This window comes from Cyprinodon tularosa, unplaced genomic scaffold (genome assembly GCF_016077235.1).
Source record: "Cyprinodon tularosa strain WSP-4 unplaced genomic scaffold, ASM1607723v1 ctg211, whole genome shotgun sequence".
Taxonomy (NCBI): domain Eukaryota; kingdom Metazoa; phylum Chordata; class Actinopteri; order Cyprinodontiformes; family Cyprinodontidae; genus Cyprinodon; species Cyprinodon tularosa.
This window is the reverse complement of record NW_024038781.1, coordinates 306096-328690: the sequence shown is the minus strand read 5'-3', so window position 1 is coordinate 328690 and position 22595 is coordinate 306096. Positions and strand designations below refer to the sequence as shown.

General features: G+C 38.0%; 1 protein-coding gene across 1 annotated transcript in view; it reads right to left on the bottom strand.

The window, feature by feature from the left end:
* The window catches only part of veph1 (ventricular zone expressed PH domain-containing 1), a 94895-nt gene that overhangs the window by 48666 nt on the left and 23634 nt on the right, over positions 1-22595 (bottom strand). The window contains exons 4-5 of the mRNA XM_038285544.1: positions 13675-13838; positions 11077-11286 (exon numbers count right to left, since the gene is read on the bottom strand). Of these exons, the coding sequence (XP_038141472.1) occupies positions 11077-11286; positions 13675-13838 (374 nt within the window). The remainder of the gene's footprint in view (positions 1-11076; positions 11287-13674; positions 13839-22595) is intronic.

The window sequence follows — 22595 nt, the reverse complement described above, 5'->3', positions numbered from 1 at the left end:
TTATTTAAATATAATATAATATTTGATCATTGCATGCTTAGTAACTTAAACCAGAATTTATAGCTTATGCTTTAGATATTTTAAAATGTTCTCTTCTGAAAAAAATCTGGTCAACGTAATGACGAGCTAATCGATTTGAGAGTTATCTATTTGTTTGCAGCTATTTTCATAGGGGGAGACTTAGGGATTTGAAAAAGCTATTTAAAAACAACTTCATTCATTGAGGCAATACATCACTGTTCAGATTGTTGGATACTGTGGATGGTGCTCAGGTGTTGCTGGAAACGGATAATTAAAAAGAAGATGTAATTGTATATACGTTTTTTCCACAAGGGGACAGAGCACACCTTTTGACAGTGTAAAACACGATCTGTTGCAGAAAGTTCTTATAAAAGGACTATCCCTGCTGCAAAACATCCTGTTGGTGTCGTCATGTTGTGGTGACCCTAGATTAAAGAACTGAATATGCTGTAATGGACCAGTTCAAGTTCAAACCTAAAACAATCTAGGAATCTGTAGCAATATGAGATTTTTTTTATTGTTAAAACAATCTAAGTTTGAGCCAAGAAAATTATGTGTATTCAAAACTGTTATGTTTTTAAACTGCTCAAAAATAAATTACACACAATTTATTTGACTAAAAAAATAAATAAAAAAATTTGTCATTTGTCTTGCTACACGAAGAATATGCCACAAATCCTTTGGAATGATATTGCCTGTTTTGTGACATAGACAACAGTCTTTAACTTCATCAACAAGAACATGATTTTAGTCTCTGTTTCTTTAAAAACCCTTGCTGTTGGAAGGTTTAGTGCATGAGTAAAAAACACTGATGCCCAATCCTAAACCGCTCCTATGCTCGAGTATCGAGTGTCACCTCCAATGAAGTCACACTTTCAGCAGTAGAGGGGGCCTTGATTGAAGGTGGGGGGATAGAAATTAATGCCCTCTTCCCTCCACTGGAAATGGAAAGCAGATTTTTCGCCCACACTGTTTACATTGGATCACTTCAGCACTTTATGGAATGGAAATGTTCATTTCACTGCTGCTCATTCACTGTCTTAAAGCTGAAAAAAACTAAATTTCGTTTTGTATACACACTCTGTGTACACAAAATGACAATAAAAGCTGTCTAAGCCTAAGTGCTGAGTTAGAATTCAGTGGCTGCATCCTCCGAAGGCCAAATTTGTCAGCCGATTACATCATAACGCAGCGCAGAGGCCTGTTTAGATTGCAAGTCTCCTCGTTATGCGGCTGACAAATGCAGCCTTCTTTTTGCCCCTTCTGAAATTGGGAATCACGTGATTCATTTTGAGTCCTAGCAAGCCGGCTGCTCCTTGCTCAGAGGAAAAAGCAAAATGGTGCCGAACATTGGTGAAAACTGTAAGTGCAGTTTAATATAATACAATAATGTAAATAATTCTGTCTCAAATCTATGAAAATAGTTTTCTTAAGTAGTAATTGAGTCAGATATGTGGTGGATAATGTTTGGTTTATAGAAAGGTTTTATCTGTCCCTGTGCAAATGGGATTTGGCTGACATTTAGGCACAGAGTCTAATATCTCTGCAGTGTGAGGATAATAAATATGATATTCGTGATGACAGCACTTCTGCTGAAGCTCCTCGAAAATGTTATTAGCACCCAGAACAGTAGTAAGAAGTTTGGTATCCAATCTTTGTCTGCTTTGTGTGTCAACTGTCACGGTTGCTAGGCGACAAAGCGTATGGGTATGGGCATTGGAAGCCTGAGAAGGATGGACCTGTATAAATCCATAGCTAAACTCTTTCAGCCTCCTGACTTTCATGGACCTGGAAGGACCCAGTACAGACAGACTGGGTCCTTGGAGGATGCAGCCTCTGAAATCGAACACACCGCTTATTAAAATAATCTATGGTTCATTGGCCCAACCCTCTATGTGGTTTGGGACGGCTCTTTATAAGGAGGAGCCTTCGCGAAAACATCCAAATACAGGGCTAATGCTTAGGGGTACTCTTTAGGGGCCGGTTTGGGATTGGACCTGCTCTAGGCGTTCAAACAGAAGTACCTTAAACCAGAGTTATTCAACCCTGCTCCTCTAGGCACACTGCCCTGCATGTTTCTCAGCTTCAGCACAGCTGATTTCCATTGATGGCTGATTACCAAACTATGGTGAACTGCAATGATCTGAAACAGGTGTGTTAAAGCTGAAGTCTGTAAGTTTTTAAAAATCACTTTTTTGTCATATTGGCTAAAACTGTCCCTATGCCCAGACAGCAGTACATGTGACATGTAACCTGTGAAAAAAACTGCTTCAATTGGTCCTGCATACTGCCTGTATTTCAATCTGGAAAGAATAATTCGGGACGAGTCAAAACAACCAATCACAGCCAGAGGACTGTCTGATGGAGTGTCAATCACAGCTCCCCCCCCCCTCACCGCTTAACCTGCCGCAGCGCCCGGCTGCCGCAGTCAGGAGGACGCGCGTGGAAGTCATGGCGGAGCGACAGCCACCAGCGAAAGAGAAACTGCCCTTACTGCCCCTGCCGACAGCTGCTTACATGGCAAACTTCGGTATAACCAGCATCTTATATCTAGCTGCTTGGAGGTGAGTGTTATCGCTCTTACCGGTTCACACTCCATGCCGGCGTACGCTGCTTGGACGCATCTGGTCGCATGCGGTAGCCGCGCAGGTGCTGTGAGAGGGGTGGCGCTTGGAGGTGGGGCATGAGTGAAGCAGAGAGGGTGGGGGAGTGGCGTGAAACCTGTTTTTCTTCAAATTTTCAGTCGAAGTCTGCTCTCTTCTCAATGTTACAGACTGCAGCTTTAAAGTGGAGAAACATCTAAAACCTGTAGGGCAGTGCACCTTGAGGATCAGGGTTGAAGAATCGCTGAATGCAAACCACACAGACGTGTGCTTAAAGAAAAATCACCAAAACAATTTCACTCTCACAATAAGAATGCAAGAGCAATAAAAAAGGTATGAAGAAGCAGACATGGCTTTGATTTGTTCAAAGAAAAACCATTAAATGAAGGATTAAGAAATATTTTTTGAGCCAACCCACCAAGAAAAATTGGTTGAATAGAAGACATGATTTACATCCAAACAACGTCTACATTTGTTTGACAAGTGAAAGGTGAAAAGCTGTAATTTTCAGATCATTGAATTTACATTAAAAACTGGGTTTGCAACATCTTTTATTGGCCTAAAGTGGGACAAAATCAGAATGAACAAACAAAGACCAGTTTTCAACAATGATTTTTGAGTTAAATCGAGACTATGATGATCCGGCCAGATTTAGACTAAAAACCAATGGTTAAATGACGTCTGGCATTTGGAGGGAACTTTAAACCTGCTAACAGCAAAGTCACCAAACACTAAATTAACCACAGCGTCTCACTGACTCTACTTTTAAGGGAGGTCAACAGCATGAAGGACTTATGGCTAGTATTATTATCAGATGGCATATTTATTGCTCAGCTGTTGAACTTGACGTTTTGTAAAGAGTATAATGTTTCTTTCCCTGGTGATATATTCTGATGTAGCAAGCAATAAGTCCACATACACAACCTCCCCTTTGCTCTATTCAGAAGGAAGAAAGAGACATTTTGCAATCGGGCAAAAAACACATCCAAGTGTGAGGATGTGAGTGTGTGTTTATAGGAGCGAGTGGACGTGTGCAGGGCACATCAACAACCCACACGAGGCGTTCCCCACTGCCATCACCAAGAGGCCTCTGCAGGAGCATTTTCCCGAAAACAAGGGTTATTTTCCAAATGGATCCAAGGTGAAGAAAGACAGTACACTTTGGTCCAAAAAAACCCTTGTGTGGGATGTGTGTGTGTGAGAGTGTGTGCTTGGGTGTGCATCAGAGAGTGTGATAAAGTTGGGTTGGCAGACTGCTTGACATGAAGATTGAGCAGGAAGCAGCTTTCAGAGGAAATCTTGCCCTGGAGAACAGTTTCTGATTGTGTCTGTGTGTGTGTTTACGGTATCTGCAAATATACCCGATGATGCATATGGAAGAAAAAAAAAGCATCTGGAGACTAATATATTTTCCCCTGTTACTATTTTTCCCAAATAGCTTTTAAACTACCTTAAACAGACCCAAAAGAGGACAGAAAGTGGGAACCCTTGATGCTGAACGTCATTTTTCTTCCTGTGGACAGTCAAGCTTTTACCCCAGAGGATGTTGTTGCTTTAACATGAGAAAAACCTCGTCTGACATAAGTGTGGGGTGACTGATTGAGAGATAAACTTGCCTTTACAGAAGTGTCAAACATGTACAGACTGGACATATCAAAAAGCAGCTCTTAATCTCAGCTTTTAAACAAATGAGGCAAATCAAAGAAAAAGTTGGCAAACTTTTCTCTGCAGAGTGGTTTTAATTCACAGTTTTTTTTTAAGCATTAGCTGCCTGTTTAAAGGAAAAGTCCGGTCATATTCAGAATTCAAACGTTTTAAAGTACTTTAAATATGAAATTATTACATACTTTAAATAAATAAAAAAAATTAAAAAAGTGTTTAAAGGGTAATTTTCATTTCAATGTGCTTTACCGGAGACATCCGGTAAAGCACTACACTACTGCCACCTACCGATTTGTTACGTCACGGTGCGCTATCAGCTGTTGATCAAGTCCCATTGCTGTATCTGGTGTTTGTTACAACAGGACGTTACCCAAATCATCTTGAAAACATTGTTCTTCGAAATGTTGGCTATATATGATGTGTTTTTTCTCTGGCCAGAAGTTCAATGGCAAATCCTTCCTCTTCAAGTTGGCAATCCAACAACGAACCCATCCGTGGTGGATCATGAATCGTAAAGGTGAAATAACTAATTCTTTAGAACTGCAAGTGGGCATTGTCAGTTTAAGGGCCGGATTTATCAAGATCCAATTTTGCGTGCAGTAATTTGCGCTCGCAAACTGGAATTTTGCGAGAGGGGCTGAACCATGGTTTGCGGGTGATTTAACAAGAGCGATTGCGTAACTGGTGGCTGGTGCAAAACTGTTGGAGACGCCCTATTTAAATGATGGTTTTGCGAGTTTTTTGGTTTGCGGCAAAGTAGTTTGTAGTTTGTACAAACTAGTACATTAAGAAATTTAAATCTTACAGTGACCCCCAACAAAAAAAAAAAAAAAATATATATATATATATATATAAAAAGAAAAAACTTTGGCAACCTTTATTCCCTAAGGTGGTATGTGGCTGAATTTCTACTTCACTGAAGTAAAAAAAAAAAAAAAAAACAGGTGTTTTGTATTGGCCTGTAGAAAAATGCACATACCAAATGGCTCACAAGAAGTGACTGTGGATGAGATTACTACGCGTACGCATCCCCGCAGCATTGGCACATTGCTCCACAGGCGCAGGGGGAGAACCCCGACCCCGTCGGACAGCACATCGGACAGCACTTCTGCAAAAACGAGATTGGGAGATCCCAGCTCTCGCTGCAACCGTACACTGGAATGACCCAGATGCAAAAAAGTGCAATGTTGCAAGGAGTTTTGTGATATCTGGTATTGCGTGGGTCCTCCTTGTGGCTGGCTCCAAATCCATTCGGAGTTCCCCCAACAGCTCCAAAATGGCAATGCTGGATAAACGATATGTTTTGATAATCGTTTCCTCCTTCAATGCAAAAATATTCACACGGAGTGAAAAAATGCGTTCTCTGCGTCTCCTTGCTTCATTTCGATGTCTCCTTCTTGCGACAATAACCGCTGCCATGTGTGCGCAATTACTAGAGGTGGGCGGATCGATCCCAGGATCGATACTATCGATACCAACGCTGGTATTTATATTGAACAATATTCGTTTAACAAGATCGATACTTTTTATCCTCTCTCGCGCGCGCTGACTGCTGCGGAGTCACCAGTTTCCCCATATGTGTAACAGCACTTTGCTCCCCCTCCCCTCTCCTACAGTCACATGGCTCAGCGGCGCCAGCCAATCAGCGCGCAGGCTTAGCTTGGCCTGCCCACTCAGCACTACGTCACACAGACAACCGCGCTGCCGGTTGCTGGGTGAGTGCTCACTCAGACTTGGATGGAGAGAGAGACCAAAGACCCGCCTCCAGCCTCAGACAGACATCTTTGACCCAAGCGTTTCAGTCCTCCAGAGAATATCCAGGTAGATAACAGTGGTCATCGTCTGCAGCACTTCATTATACATCATATATTACTCAGAAAGTGTAGTTAAGACCTTGAAAAAACCCAGTACATTTATCCCATTAAAAATTGTTAGCTAAAATAAGCTAACATTAGATAATCTCTTATTTATTCCACGATTGAGAACTTTATAGAAAAAAAGCAACAGGCAAGTGCAGCTTAAATGTAAAAAGTATCGGTATCGGTATCGATATCGGCGATACTGACCCAGTATTTACTTGGTATCGGATCGATTAAAAAATCCCGGTATCGCCCACCTCTAGCAATTACGCATACAGACCATTTGCACCATCTTTTGAAACGTGTTAAATATAGAGTCAGATACCGTTAGCAAAATTGCTTCCAGGTCTAATAAATCACTTTGCGAGTGCTAAATTAATATATTTACATGTTCTCCTCCCACAAGACGCACTTCTGCGTGTAAACGCCCCATATTTCATATTCATTGCAGAAAAAGTACTAAATGGATAAGAGGCGCTATTTAGCATGTTTTAAAGACCAAATCCTTTTAGCACGCTGTTGATAGATCAGTTGGTACATTTTTTAGCGTGCGCAGTGAAATAGCTCACCTTTTTATACACGCAAACCTTTGATAGATCCGGCCCTAACTGTAGCTCCCGCGAATTTCAATGATGAAGTCCTCTGGAAATCTAAAAAATTTTTTGTTGATTGCAGATGTATCTAGTAGTTCCTATTGATTTTGCTTGTAAAGCGGTTAGAATGGCGCTAGGCTTACCGCACCGTGACGTCACTGCCGGAAGATGTCAGGAGTGAGGTGTTACCGCTCCCAGACTCAGTGATCGTGACGAAAATTATTGTTTTTATTTTTTTTACACTAAATTCATTACTTTCAATGTATTAGTTTTAGGTATGAATAATGATCCATTGATTATTCCATAGTGACCTGACTTTTCCTTTAAGGTCATATTACAACATCGTACTAAGAGCGCAATCCAAACTATGATTATGACACTTGGGATCACAGTCCAGCCTCTAAGGTAATGAATTGATGGATGATCACTTTCCTGCAGGATCTTCTTGGTAAGAGCAGAATTTCCATTAGATATCATGGATATATTAGAATTCCACAAGTCTTAGAAGCATTAAAATGCTTTGGAAAATGTGACATGAGGTTTAGAATTATTTTTTTCTCCTAGATGCAGATTTTCTCTCACTTTTTCTATTGTTAAATCATTCTGGCTTTAGGCAAGGCAAGGCAAGGCAAATTTATTTGTATAGCACAATTAAGTACAAAGACAATGAAAAGTGCTTTACATGATTAAAATATAGGAAAATAAAACAGAATCAAACAAATAGGGGAAAAAAAAGAAATGAAAAATAAATAAGTTAAATGCAGAAACAAAAAAGAACATTAAAAACAGTTGGACTAAAGAAAATAAAAAAGTTGAACTTTAACTGAGGAAATTAAGGCTAGCAGCATTTTAGATGTTGAGTTTTTTAGTGATCTCCTGGATGAGTCATTGATTTACTCTTGGACTAAATTTGGTAGGCCTGCTTCCCCTGCAAATTCCAATACTGTTTCATATTTAGGTGAACAGTGGCTCTATAACCAAAAATACACGGTAGATGGCCATGCCACTGTTTCCAAAACGAAAAGAGGACTCCATTTATATCTATTTTTGAATTTCCTAGACTGTGGCATGATGAGTTGCTTATACAGAACATTGAACTAAGTTTATCAGGCTCTAGTCAAGCAATGTCTTCAGTGTCTTGAAAAGGTCTGGCAGCATGTAGGAAAAGGTGTGGTTCATGTAATCAAATCCAGAAATCGTTGAACACATTTGGCTATCTGATTTAACAAGGAAAGATTTTATCTTTTATGGAGAACCAGATACATTTTAATAACTTATTAACCTTTACCCTTTATCAGTAAAACTGTTTATAGTGTATTTTAAATAAACTTGGGTGATCTCCCTCTGATTATTACATTTATTTGATGATCCAAAATATTTCCATGTGAAAAACAAAAAGCAGAAGAAGAAATCTGTGAGGGGTTAATTATTTTTTGAGAACACTGTGTCTAATGACTGCTTTGAATTATTCTGCTCATGACTTTTGTTTTATGGAGGAAATGTTACAACAAGATTTAATATCTAAGGGTAATTTACCTCATTTCAAAGTACCAGGAAAAATAAGGAAGTCATTTTTAGAAGTGTGTAGTGAATCAGTTCAAGATGATCGAGGCTTTTCTTATTGGAGCAATAATGCAGAGTTAATGAGAAGAGGAAAAATGTTTTGTTAATGATTTACTTTTTTCTTGGAGCTAGTAAAAAATTCTTTGTCTTCTATCAACAATTCAGGAAATTTAATAATTCACAATCTTTAACTTATGCAAAGCAGAATCTGTCCAACTATTAAGGAGATCTGAGCTCTTAAAAATACAAATTCATTAAAGCTATGCAAATGAAACTTAATATAAACCTAAATGACATAAATTCAATTTCAATCAAAGATGTAAAATCAGCTTGTCGCTGGTTTCCCCCCTATTAGCATTGTTCTCATTTAACATATCAGAATCTGTTTCTTTTAAAGCTACAGTGTGTAATAATTACAGGCATATAAAGTCAGAAATTTAATATATTATACATAACTATGTTATTTATCATCACCTATGAGCTCAGCCTTTTAACCATAATATTTGCGTTGCCTTAGAATTCGTTATTTATAATTACATAGGAGCGGGTCTCGCAGCCATGGAGGCTGACATCTTTGCGCTACGGCAAGCGCAGAGGCAACAAACTAGCGATTGCGAGATCTCCCATGACGCTCAAAAATAACTACGGCAAGTTGAGAGAGATTAACTGAGGCGGTACTGAACAGTAGATGGCAGTATTATGCCTGAGAAGCGTTTAGTCTGCCTGAAACCAAAGAAGAAGAAGAAGCAGGTATACTGCGCCTCAGTAACAAGAAAGGTGAACAAGGCGGCAGGCGTGAGTGACTTTGCAAACTGTTTGGCACTGTGTGGCCAAACATCAGACGAATGGAGGATCATGCCTACTCTGTATCACAACGAAAAGCGGCGGGCACCGAACCCCCGTCATCTAAGAAGCGGAAACACGACGAGAATAAACGCAAGCGTGACAAGAAACGGCAAAAAACACGGATCAACATTGGCACGGCATTTACACGATGGAAGTCACTGATGGAGGAAAAAGGTTTTCAAAGTGACGCTCAAGTTGCCAGTTTTCTCTTGGACAGGTAATTAATCCTACACACACAATTGTCTAATATCACTGCAGTTTTTGGAGTACAGGATGCTCAGACCTGTCTAAAACAATAACATGCTGCGTGATGATGCTGTTACTCTCCAGTATACTTATTCAGCAACGTCCCTGACGTTTCACAGGTAATGATTCAGTAATTTTCTGTAAAATAATTTTCTGGATATATACCTCGGTTACTTCTCTCCGGCTCCTTTGGAGATCTTCAAGCCTTTCCTCCTCTGCTCTCACCCCGCTGGCTCCCCTCTCTCGCCTGGCCCTAGCTGCACGGCCTCCCTGCCTTCGCCCTCGTCCTCTCCCTCTCCCTCGCGTTGTAACCCCCGTGCCACCAAAATGACTTGGACTCTGTAAACGGGGGATATATATTCTTCCAGCGAACACAATCTCGCTGTTAAACTAATGACTACAATTACTTCGTCTGTTTATATCACCATGCAAAGCAGCTCACCAAGACGTCACAACGATGTAGAAAAAATAACGGGTATATTTATTATCTTAAGTCTACATGAAATCTATACCCTACTCAGACTAATGAAATACTATCTGTAAAATTATCTATGTAAACAAACCTCATCACTTGAGAGGGTAGGTGATGTGGACGTCGTAGAAGAAATTTTGTCCCGTAACGCTCGCCGTACTGTTGGGGGGGAGAAGCGGTGGGGGGGAGATGTTCATGTTGCTGCGGTCTGTAGTCTGACCGCTAGATGTCGCTGAAAATTACACACTGTAGCTTTAATATAAACTGCTAGACAGGATGCAAAGCATCTCTAAGCATCAACATTTAAGTCCTGTCACACACATTTAAAGTTTAGGTTTCAGATTATTACATAATTTAGGTTGAGATTTATTAGTGTTTAATTCCAACTCATGGATTAATTTATCTAAAACATTAAATTGCAGGGAGCCAGGGAATTAATGAGGATTATACAAAAGCAACTTAAGGTTAAGATAAGAGTATGCAAGGAGGCATAAAAGAAGAGGCTGGAAAGCAAGCTCCAGCAGGCATCAAGCAGAACGATAATCAGACAGATGGAAGTCTGGACGAAGTCAATTAAATTAATACATTCTTCAACAGGTTCATTTCAGGAACAATCTCAGCTTTTGTTTATTGTTTTGGCTTTGGAGACCCCAAAAATACCTGCTATCCTTTGCTTTGTTAAGTATTATTAAAGCTTTATATTGTTCGGATAAATCCACTTTATGCTGGGCTTGATCCACTTGGCAGGTCTTTATATGAGTTTTCTTAATCATTTTTTTTTTGTATTTATTAAACCCTAATCTCCAAGATTTTATATAAAAGGGTCACAACAGCAGGGTTTATCTTTACAGGAAGACATCATTTTTCATGCACACGTTTAAAGAGTACAGATACATATCTCCATTTTTTGACTGTTATCATTCTTATGTCTGTGTTTATAATAGTAAATTATAAACATTTACAGTTTTGATGTGTAATATACATGAATATTTAATAGTATAGTGAGGCCTTCAAGAAAAACCGAACCATCTTCAGTTAATTATTTAGAAAATATGAATGTTGTGCTTGTTCAGTTTCCTGCCACTGGAGTCTGACAGAAAACCATCAACAGCATCTCTCTTTCACTTTATTATGACCTAATGTAGGGCAGGCTCTTCCTTCCAAGCCTCTTACAGAAATATTTAATTTTGTATGTGTCTTGGGTGTTTTACCTCACTTAGGATGCCAACAGCACCATGGATTTTTGCCACATGACAAAGAAAAGCTGCAGACTGTTGTCCCAGCATCCTCAGTGATGGCAGAAATCTGACCAGTGACGAAGGGCTGGCCTGGGAAACGTCCACAAGAGCACCCAACAAAGCCTCTGTAAGTGTGTGCTCTCCAAGATAGCTGACAAGTGTGGGCACATGTGTGCTCAGCATCTGCAAGGATTAGGACAAATGAAGCCAAAAATTACAAGAAATACTCAGCATTGTTTCATTAGTGTGTGACTACGCTTCTGCACTAACAAACCAAATTGAGTCTGAGCTCCATCTCTTTCATTAAATATATAGAACAAAAGACGGACCTTCTGAACAAACTGAATGAATGAACAGTTCCTGCTCATTATCGCCACTGATCTCACTCAGATGCACTAGACTGAAAACCCACGATTGTCTGCTCTGTTGCTGCTCCATAATGAGTCACGTTTTCTGGAGAAATATGCAACAATTGTTTTTTTCTACCAAACATGGTGCATGACAGCTTAAAATGTTTTTTATATATATATATATCTTTTCACATTACCAACATCACGTCAAGTAAGTGACATTAAAATGCAGAACATTTCACAAGTGCTGTGATGAATACTGAAACAATGAAGCTGCCAATCCTTTAAGTGCATGGATGGGTGTGGGGGGGATAAGGGAGAGAAAAAGAATAACTCCAGATGGCTGGGTTTGTTTCTCCTCTGAATAAAACTGTGCATGTTTAACCACTGGGTGATTTGTTTGCTGGTATTTGTTGTGATCCAACACTGGGGTGTTGGATCACAACAACTCAATTCCAAGATATGCTGGATTAAAGGTATTTTTGCAGAGCTCAATTTTATCAGCTCTATTTAGTTTTCAAGAATAATGTTCTCAAAGCAGCATACAGAGAATGGCTGCTACTGTATGTCTGCTTCTGTGTCCTTGAACCCCAGTCAGCCTCAGCAGATGGCCACTCATGTTGAGCCTGGTTCTTCCGGAGGTTTCTTGCTGTTAAAAGGGAGTTTTTCCTGTCTACTGTCGCTACTAGCATGCTTGGTGTAAGGGATTTAATTTGAGACAATGAGTCGATGCAATCAACTGGTTTTCCTTAGAAAACTTTGAATCAATCTGACTGTATGATCTGGCTTGAATTGTCTCTTTGTTTTGAATTGCCACTATATACATAAACGAAATTAAACTTACCTCCTTTATTCAAGAAAAAAATGAATTTATTTCAAGAAAACTTTACATTAAATTATTTTTTTTCTGCTATTTTGGCTATATGCTTGTAACATAACAATACTGTATTACCTCAGTTTTTGCCAAGTGCATATGAATTTTATGCTGCTTACAGTAGATGTGCTTGTTGACACTGAGGTGTGTTTGATGCAAAGTTGCAAAACTTTTCAGTGGCGTTCCAACAGCTTTACATACAGTAGCTTTTCCTATTGATTTTTATGTCCATAAAGTAAAATACCAAAAAGGTGTCTTGTAATTAGAAAATAAATAATATTTCATGAAATATGAATACTTTGTAGTTTGCAAAAGTCAGGATTTCATTATATCTATGCCTAGAGTTGACTTTGGATACATAAAAAAGCATATTAAATGACCTTTAAGGGAGAAAAAAACTACCTTCCAGACCTACATGGCCCTTTGGCCCTTTCTTGTTTGTAGCGCAGTTCTTTATTCCGCTGAAAAATATACAGATTATCATTAAAATGTGACTGAATTGTAATTTTTGAGAAGAACAGTAAGTAATTCTTATCACATAGTTGAGAAACAACCACAACCATGGATTAATTTAGGGCATCAGCCGTTCTATGGTTAAGAACTAAACTTTTCTTTTCCACGCAAATGTTTTTCAAGATGTCCCACACAAGAGGGATTTATCAAAGTAACCGTACAATAATCCATTGTGGTCCAGCTAATGTATTTCCTGTAATCCAGATGTGCCTATCGTAGATGTATCTTTTGTTCACAGGTTTCTTTAAAACAAATTTTTGTTATTATATGGCCTCCTTCTCAAAAGGTCTCCAACCTGATGTGTCACAGATAGACTCACTTCCACTGTGTGGGGGGGTTCAGGGGGGAATATCTTAGCAGTTGAAAAACACTGTTGTCAAGCCATTTTCCACTACCATTAAATTTTTGGCATTAAAGGTCTTGATGAACTGGAAAATTCTTCCTTCAGGTCCCATATTTTTTGCAGACATTCCCAGAATTTAAGAACCATTTTATTCAAAGAAATTGTGGTTGCAAAACAGGTAACCATTAGCAACACCAGACAATGACTTGTAGCAGATCTGCTCCTGGATTTTCTCACACTTTAATATGAATCATTGATTGCAGTTTTACACATTAAAACGTGCACAGGAATCCACCCTGAATAATATGTGATCACATGAGGTAAACTTTGCAAAGAGAAATTCTATTCTTCCCAATATTTTGGTCACATTTTTATCCAATTTACCAAATCATTGCTGCCATTATTTCTGGCTGCCAAGTTTAATATTGGTACTGCTACTATTCTTTTAAAGACTGCTAATTCAAGCCTTATAAATAAGAGGAATTACTTACAAGTGGATGCTGCTCTGCAACCATCTGAATAAGTCTGATCAGGTGTTGCTGCTCGGGTCTCTCCAGCTGGGGCAACATTGCTGTAAGGCTACCCAGATGATGGTGAATGGTGTCTGGCTGTTTGTGGTAGACTGATGGAAGCACGCGTAACATCATGTGGTTTCCTGCAACAAAAGAAAAGACCAGGACAAGTATATAAGTGTATTATAGAAATAGGGTTGCAATGCTGTTAAATAACTGTGGGTATGTATTAAATATGCACGGTATTCACTCAAAATAGTCTCATGTAAATTCACTATATTTGCATCAAAGTAGCTTCACTGTTTGTGCTTACAATTACTACTGACAAGATTACCTGTATTAGGAAACATTATTCTTATAAACCCTAAAGACATAGATTATAGCTTCGAAGGAATAGTGTAAAAAAAAGTGTTATTATGTTATTATTAGCCATATGTTATTGGTTATTACACAAAAAAAAACATTACCAGTGAGTTTTTGCACAGCAAAATAAAACTAAGCTCACTTCATTTAAGTATAACTTTGTCAAAAGAACTAATTAAACCCTGAAATACCTGTATTGTTTCTATTCATGAAGTTATTGCTGTGAAAATCAAGAGGTACTCTTGAAAAAATCCCACTTATTAATGCACTAGCAGTGGTTGTTGTGTTTTACTGTAAACTGAAGGTAATTGTCAATAAAAAAAACTTTTGCATGCTGGGATCTGGAGATCTGCCACCTGTCTCCAGCAGAGAGCGCTGTGGGTCTCCTGGGCTGGAGCCCTCAGCACACCTGAGGATCGTCAGCCCATCAGGAGACCTCCTACATAAGCAGCAGTCAGACCTTCCTTCAACGCCGCAGTGTTGACCAAATTTGGTTAGCGAACCTGAGCCTCTCTTAATCTTAGAGAATCTTAGTTGGCTCTAGAGAGAAACTGGATTCTAACCTGCCTTTGTCTTCTTTGCTCACAGAAAACCCCGACTGAAGTCTGAAGCTCTGGATGAGCTTTGCCTGGAAACCTGCCTGCCTGCCCAAGGAAGCCAAACCTGAAGATATCAGTCTGGATTCCTCCAACAGCTCTCAAGGAAGAGCTAGGAAACCAAGTCAAGGTCTGAAACTCACAAGTCAGAAGCTAGACGCTGCTGCTGCTGCACTCCCTGCTGAATCTACAGTCTCTGGACCCAACCGGTTCCCCCCCTCTCAAAGGATCTGCCAGAACCTCATCTAGGTACATTCTGAATTAACACACTTGACAAGCCATCTAAGCTGCCTGGCTAATCAAACTATCCATCTCTGCAGATATCAGTGATTCCAGTCCCGGACCTGTACCAGAACCAGTTCATAATTACTCTGTGTGTTTTTTCAATAAACTCTGTTAAACTTTTGATCAGCTTCCTATGGTGTTCTGCATGTGGGTTAAGTGTCTTAAGCCTATCATGACATCATCAGGTTTGATTTTGCTCTAATTATCAGATTGACCCCCCCACCCCGACCCCACGTATGGAGGATGTCAGTGTATTCTCATTATCAGTTCGTATGAAATTGTACGAAAAGTTATGCCTAGTATTTTGTACGTTTTTGACGTTTTTTTCGTCATATTTCGTCGTATTTTTACGTCTTGCCTTGAGAGAAGATATCCATGCGCTTGCGCATCTTACGGACCATTCAATAACATACAATTTAACATACAATTAACCCTAACCCTAACATACAAAACAGCAAGCAACCTAGTGAGAGACATCATGAAGTAATTATTGCACTGTCTGTCCCAGTTTTACGTCCGTCCGCTGATCTGCTTTTTTCGTCTGTCTGGCTGCGCATGCGCACTGATATGTTTTTTCGAGGAAAAACGTCAAAAACATACGAATTACTGTGCATAACTTTTCTTACGATTTCATACGAACTGATAATGAGAATATGTTGAGGATGGATAGTTCAGAATCAGAAATACTTTAATAATCCCAGAGGGAAATTACTTATTTAAATTTCATATGTGGCACTTAATCATGTGTTAATGACCCATACTGTTAAAATAGGAAGCACGCTGCAAAAGACATTTGACCTTTACTTATTAGCTGTTTATAATCTCTCTATTACTATCAGCTGTTATTTACATCTAAAAGCATAATATTCCCCCTCACTAAAGAATATCCAAGGTTTAGAAATAATTGTTTTTCCATTTCTATGTGCTGAAAAAAAGTCAAGATGATGCATGATCGGCCACATAAGGGCTTTTGCAAAGCAGTTTACAGGCCCGGAAAACCCACAGGATTGCGCAACAGCCTCCGTCTGACAATAAAACATCTTTAAGCTATTCACTTCACTGAACAAAGACCCTTGTTTTCAAATAGAGTAGTTATTATTGGTGATTTTCAGGAATTTTACACAATAACTCTTATATCCTTCAAAGGGGAAACCACATGAGATATTTCATATTTGATGTTTAAATTAGCCTGATAGTATTTCAAATAGAAAATATGTGAGAAAAGTCTGTAAGTCCAAAAAAGGCTCAAAACAAGAGAAGCAAAACTTTTTTCTTTTTTTTAATAAACTGATTCCATCTATGTAGAAAATAGAAAATATAGGGACAAATTAAGCTGAGCTACATTAGAAAAATAGAAATTGTATGCATTCTTATTGCACAGTAGAAATAAGAGAGAAGAATTTGACTGATTTTATATCTAAAAGGATTACAGGTTTAGATGGAGCCTATGGAGAGAGAAACAAGACCTATCGCTAAGAATCCATTAAAGGAATAATGTCCAAACAGGATCCACAAAAATGTATTCATACATTAATCAGAATTGGTTTCTATAACAGTCTCATCATAGATTTGTCTAAAAAGTGCATCAGACAGCTGCAGCTGATCCAAAACGCTGCTGCCTGTGTTCTCACTAGAACTAAGAAAGTAGAGCACATCAGCCTGGTTCTGAAGTCCTTCCACTGGCTGCCTGTAGCTTAGAGAATAGACTTTAAAACCCTTATGTTAGTTTATAAATCACTGAATGGATCGCCACTAAAATACATACTGTAACAGATTTGTTGTCAGTCTATCAACCTCCAAGACCACTCAGGTTTTCTAGGTCAAGTCTACTCTGTTCACCGAGAACTAGAACCAAACATGAAGAATCAGCATTTAGTTTCTATGCTATATGTATCTGGAGAAACTCACAGAAGACTGGAAAAGTGCTGAAAACCTATTTTAACTCAAAGTTAAAACCCCTTTTTAAAGCTGCCATTGACAGTTTAAGTTAAACTGTTACCTAAGGAATTATTAGTTTAAGGTTATCAGTTGGACAAGGTTGTTGCCTAATCATTTTATGTGTTTTAGCACCTGCTTATAGGCTATCATGTTTTTATCTTTTTTTCTTTTATCCTGCTTTATTTTTCCTTCTATTTTATCGTTTAATTCATATAAAACATTTTGAAAGGTCCTTGTACTGAATTGTCCTATACAAATAAACTTACCTGAGATAATTCTGGGTTAGAGGCACTTACCAATAAGCTGGAATGTAATCCAGTGATAAATAATATAATTGTTAATGGTACATTTTCATACTTAGTACAAAGTAGTCACAGGCTCTGATCAATTTGCAATTAGAATGTCACCAAACAAAAAGTCTGAACAGCAATCACAATTTTGGCACACTGTGATGCTCAGGATAGGACATAAAGAGGCTGTTTTTCATCCTAAACACAACCAGCAAAGGTTTGAGTCACAACCAGAACCATTATATGCATGTTTCCTTTATCTATCTTTCTCAGTCCCAGGCTGTATAAACCTGTCTTAACCCTAACATACACTGTTTATTATCAAACCCGACCACCTACATACAGTTGAACTTTAATCATCATTAAAGAAAGACAAAGAGAGCTTCAGTACAGAAAAACACAAAAAGCTTGAAATAACCATTAAGCTTCAGTTGAAAGTTAAATGTCTTTTCAAAGGTATTTTAAAAGGATGGAGGAGATAAGAGTCTGCACAAAATACACTGGGGGAGAATACAGCCCTAAAACTGCACCTAATACTCACATACAGTAAGAACAACCTGAGCAGATAAAAGAAAATCCTGACTGAATGATTAGCCTTATATATACTGCAGACCCTGTCTGGATCCCTCATCATCTAAAATAAATGTATAACTTATGATGGACGGACCGTCCGTCCATCCATCCATCCATCCATCCATCCATCCATCCATCCATCCATCCATCCATCCATCCATCCATCCATCCATCCATCCATCCATCCATCCATCCATCCATCCATCCATTTTTTTTATGAAAAAGTTCTCTAAACCAGCTTTGAATATAAACTACTTTGCAAATCCTTTCAAAACCCAACAATTCCCTTAGAGGAGGATAAAGGGATTTGAATCAAAGAGAAAAAAAAAATCTTGTTTTTAGAATAGAATAGAAAATCCCTCCATTGTCCCAAAATGGGGAAATTCTGGTGTTTATCTGGTTACCCTTCTGGTTACCCAACATGTTTTTTTGAGTGTTGTAACAAATTGAGACAATTTTCAGTACATGTGCAAAGAGAAATTTTTTGATTAATCAGATAAGTGTGTTTTTTGGCTTTTTTCTCCAACAAAAACTTGGGTTGATAACAAAAAGGCAATGACTCAGTTCCACATACGTGGATCTTGGAATGGCTGAAGCTGTAAAAGGTCAAAAACACTCTAGGAGCCTTCAATGGAAACTCTATGAGGCGCCACGTCAATTAAGCAAATGGAATATACCAAAGAGAAGTCTGTCCTCTCTGCTGTTCTGCATAGGCCTGAAACCCCTTAGGCAAAAGATCTACCAGACCAGCTATGGATACTGACTTAGAAATGCTACCACTATAAGCCATCCCTTCTACATGGATGTACTGTTCTGATTTAAGAGCATCATGAACACCTTGGTCATTATATGGTGCGTTGGCACAGCTCTGTGACAATGACTGGAATTATGGTTTCTTCTCATTTAGGAAGAACTCCTGTGACTTCACTTTGTAGGACTGTGGGGATGGAGGTGTCAAATGCTCTGTCCTGCACAAACTGGGACATCTGGTTACCCAACATTACACTGAAACACATCTTAAACAGGGGAAGAAAGTGAAACAAGTTCACCTCAAAATAGTTCACAAGAATGCCACAAAACTCTGAAGCAACCCAAAATTACAATAGGGTAGCAGTTTATTTCAGGTCTGGTGTTTCTATATCATATACAGAATTCATTTCATTCACCATTTTTACTGATAAGACTGCAATGATATCCTATCCCTTCTTAGAGTTTTTTAGGTAAGCGTTTTTCATATCATCGATCATTACCGTTCCATACAAGCTTCATCTCTTCAAACTATGACAAATCCCACACAGACAAATTACTCACTTCCTATTACTGCTGATTCAGCACTTAATGACAGTGATTCATTCAACAGGAGCATATATGAAACAACATTCATTAGTAAAATGTAAAAAATTTAAAAAATGTCATCATTGTTCTTCAATGCAAGAAACTGAATACATTTTCTGCCTTCAGCTGGGTGTTTTGGATTTGTTTAAAGTTGGATTTATACCATCCTCAAATAGCAAAAATGTACATTTTATCAAGTCATACATGCAGCATTAAATTCACAGCAAACACATCTATTTCTTTTCTGCCTTTAGGCATGTAACATCTGTTCGCCTTCTGCTTTACCTCTCTGTGATAATGTATTTCTCCTTTTAATCTATGGCCGCTGGCTCTGGCATGTCTTAAATGCCAATGTTTGAAATCACTCATTCTCTGGGTCCACAAATGCTTCTTTTTAAAGTTCAGATAGAAATACCCGTGTTACTCACTTTATTCTGTTATTGATTTGTTTTTTCCTACATACCACAATTCCAGAGTTTAGCTGTCGCAATAAAAGATTGACTCTTGATTGACACAGTGCCAAAATCCCACAAATAAGAAGAGCCCTGTTATTTCATCTCCATGCATAAATGTGGAAACAATTGAAAAAGTCAAATCCACTTTTTTTTCATTTAGATCTTTGAGCTGGTTTCTTTGTTTTGGGTCAAAGTATAGTCATTCTCTCCTGGCTTTAGTTACACGGCTTCACATATATTCAAGCTGTGGTTTGGGGCAGAAACTGTAAATATGTCCCTTTGTTGGACGAAATTTAGATTAAAAAAAAGAAAACTATTACCACAAGAATGTTGTTTATTTACTGCTTTGTGATGAGTTCCTTTTAAATAATACATGTTTAATGATGTTTGTTGTTGTGCTGGGAAAACAGTATTAATAAGAAAACTAACTGAACTCCGTAAACTGAACAGATTTATCTTAATCTTATCTGAGCAAAGATGAAGATAATATCCATTGGTTTTCTTCGAAAGCTATTCAGCTGAACTTATTAACAGAGCTTTCTGCCCCAGAGCAGCAATATTTCATTAAGGCAAAATTGCTCTGTGGCCCCCAAACTAAAACCTGAGAAGAGCTAAAAAGAGCCAAGCTCCTGGGTAGCAACATGTTCGATGCAGAATTTGCGTAATCTTAGCCACTCATTCAGACCAGGGTTGGAGAACAAATCACATGAATTAAGAAACATCACTGTACGCAATATGCATATCCAGAAGAACTTACAGGATGGCAGTAAATATTAGATAAGTACATGCATTCAGACTGTCAATGTCAAAGGAGTAAAGGGCAAGGGGGTAAAGAAAAAAGAAACTATATTTAAGTTTTGTAAAGTTCATGGTTTTTATATCTTTCTTTAAGCTCTATTTTTTTTCTAGTTTGTGTCCATTTACACTGCAAAAATGAGTTAGAAATAAGTAAAAATGTATTTTATTAAGTATATTTATCCTTAAATTGAGTAGGTAAATAAGATGATTGCCATTGGAATTAGTATATTTACTCTTAAAAAGCAATAATTCGATAATATGTGCTTAAAACAAGAAAATGCAAATGTTATTTTGTCATTTTAAATGTAAATTATCTTGTTCCATTGGCAAAGTGTCCTACTTACCTCTTCAATTCAAGAAAAAATGCAATTATTTTAAGAAAAAAAATACTTTTTTGCTGTGTTCATAACAGGTGGCACTGCAGCATAAATCTACCTCTATCTGCTAAATATCTTTCAGGTAATTGGCCTGTATTGACGTAGTGCTTTTTGAGTCAGGAGACTAAATCAAAGCGTTTTACATAGCATGACACAGTTGCCACTGACAGAGCCATACACAGCGCAACAGGCCACTCTGACCACCTCAAATAGACAATGCAGTTAAAGTGTCTTGCACAAGGGCAGAAACTTGTTGAAAGCCAAAGGTGGGATTCAGCCCAACAACCCTTCGGTTGCTCACTGTTAACTCAGTTATTTGGATTAATTGAACAATCTAAAAAGAAATAGTCTCAGTAAAATAATGTAACTCAGTAAAAAGTGTTCGAACTTAATAAATATATATATATTGTACATTTTGAATGCATTGTAGATGGTAAAAACATGCTAAAAGAAAATCAATTTTAATTCTCAGAAGACACCTCACTTATGCATTCCAGATAGAGCATATTTGCAGACAAAGAAGCTTTTTAATAAACGTTTCAATTTATATACCTTTTGCAAAGCTTTGTCTCACTTAAGTTTCAAATTTTGCATTGATTTGTAGAAATATAATTTCTACTGTGTTCCAGTTATTAAAAAGACCATTCTTACATTTTTTAAAAAATATTCCCTTAAAAACAATAAAAAACAAAAGCAAAAAACAAAAGTATAAGTTAACCATTCAGATTTCTCAAAGTATGGGTCTCATATCACAACTTTATAGATAAAACTGCTTTACATTCACAGAAGAAATGAGACTATTGTATGCATCTTAAGTGATAAAGTGGAAAGTTTCTTTCAAGACGCAGCAACTTAAATCTTTAACAAGCTCAAAACAAAGATGGAGTTATTTAATATTTCCCTAAAACTCCCCCTTTTACACCAAAATAAAAATTACTTTTTTACAAGGCAAAAGAGGGAGAGCAAAAAAGACACACAGTAAGAAAGACAAAGACAAAGAGAATGATGAAGACAAGGCAGCAGGGATGAGTGTTTCCCATGAGAAAGTTAGTATGACAACAGACAAACACAATCTATGTGGATTCCCCATCCATATGGTGTCCCATCTGACAAATACAGACACAAAGAAATAATGAGGATAAGAAACGGAATATAAGATTTGTAAATAAACCAAAAAGAGAATCAAGGTTTTATGCAAATATGTTCTATACACGAAAACCCTTACATCTCTGCATGGGGCAAGAATCTGGGTCCCAGCTTCCTTCCTCGCCTCCTGTTATTTTTTTGGCTCCCTCCCTTTTTTTACCAAGTGAGTCACAGGAGTAGCAGTTATATCTTATTACGCCATGCAGGCTACCTCCAACAGCGCATGAGTCATCGCCTAACTCGAAGGCCGAGGCGCTGCTTCTTGTTTGCAAATTCCAGATGTTTGCACAAGGATGGAGATTTAGAGAGGGAAGAAAAATCTTCTTATTTCCTCAACGGATATTCCCCGTGTGTTTGACCGTTGATTCTGTTGAACATTTCTGGTAAAATGGCTGAAAAGTTTTTAAGCTAAACATGTAACAAATTACATCACACAAAGATGCTGATTCAGCTTTCTTGCGGGCTTGTTCAGCCTAGAGTCCTAGGAAATTTGTACGATCCCTTAAAGCCAGCAGTTAGTAAAAAAGCAATCTAATCTGACAGAGGATGCAACAGAATTTCTGAAAACCTTATTTAGACAGATTTGATCTGTAGAAACCATGATGGATGTATTATTGTTAAATGAGAAGAGTTTTTCAGAATAACTTTCCGAATGACCTCATTTTATCATATTTTAGGACCTGAAAACCTAATTAGAAAGATATATATACATCCCAATCAGCCAGATTCTACCAGATAATTCAT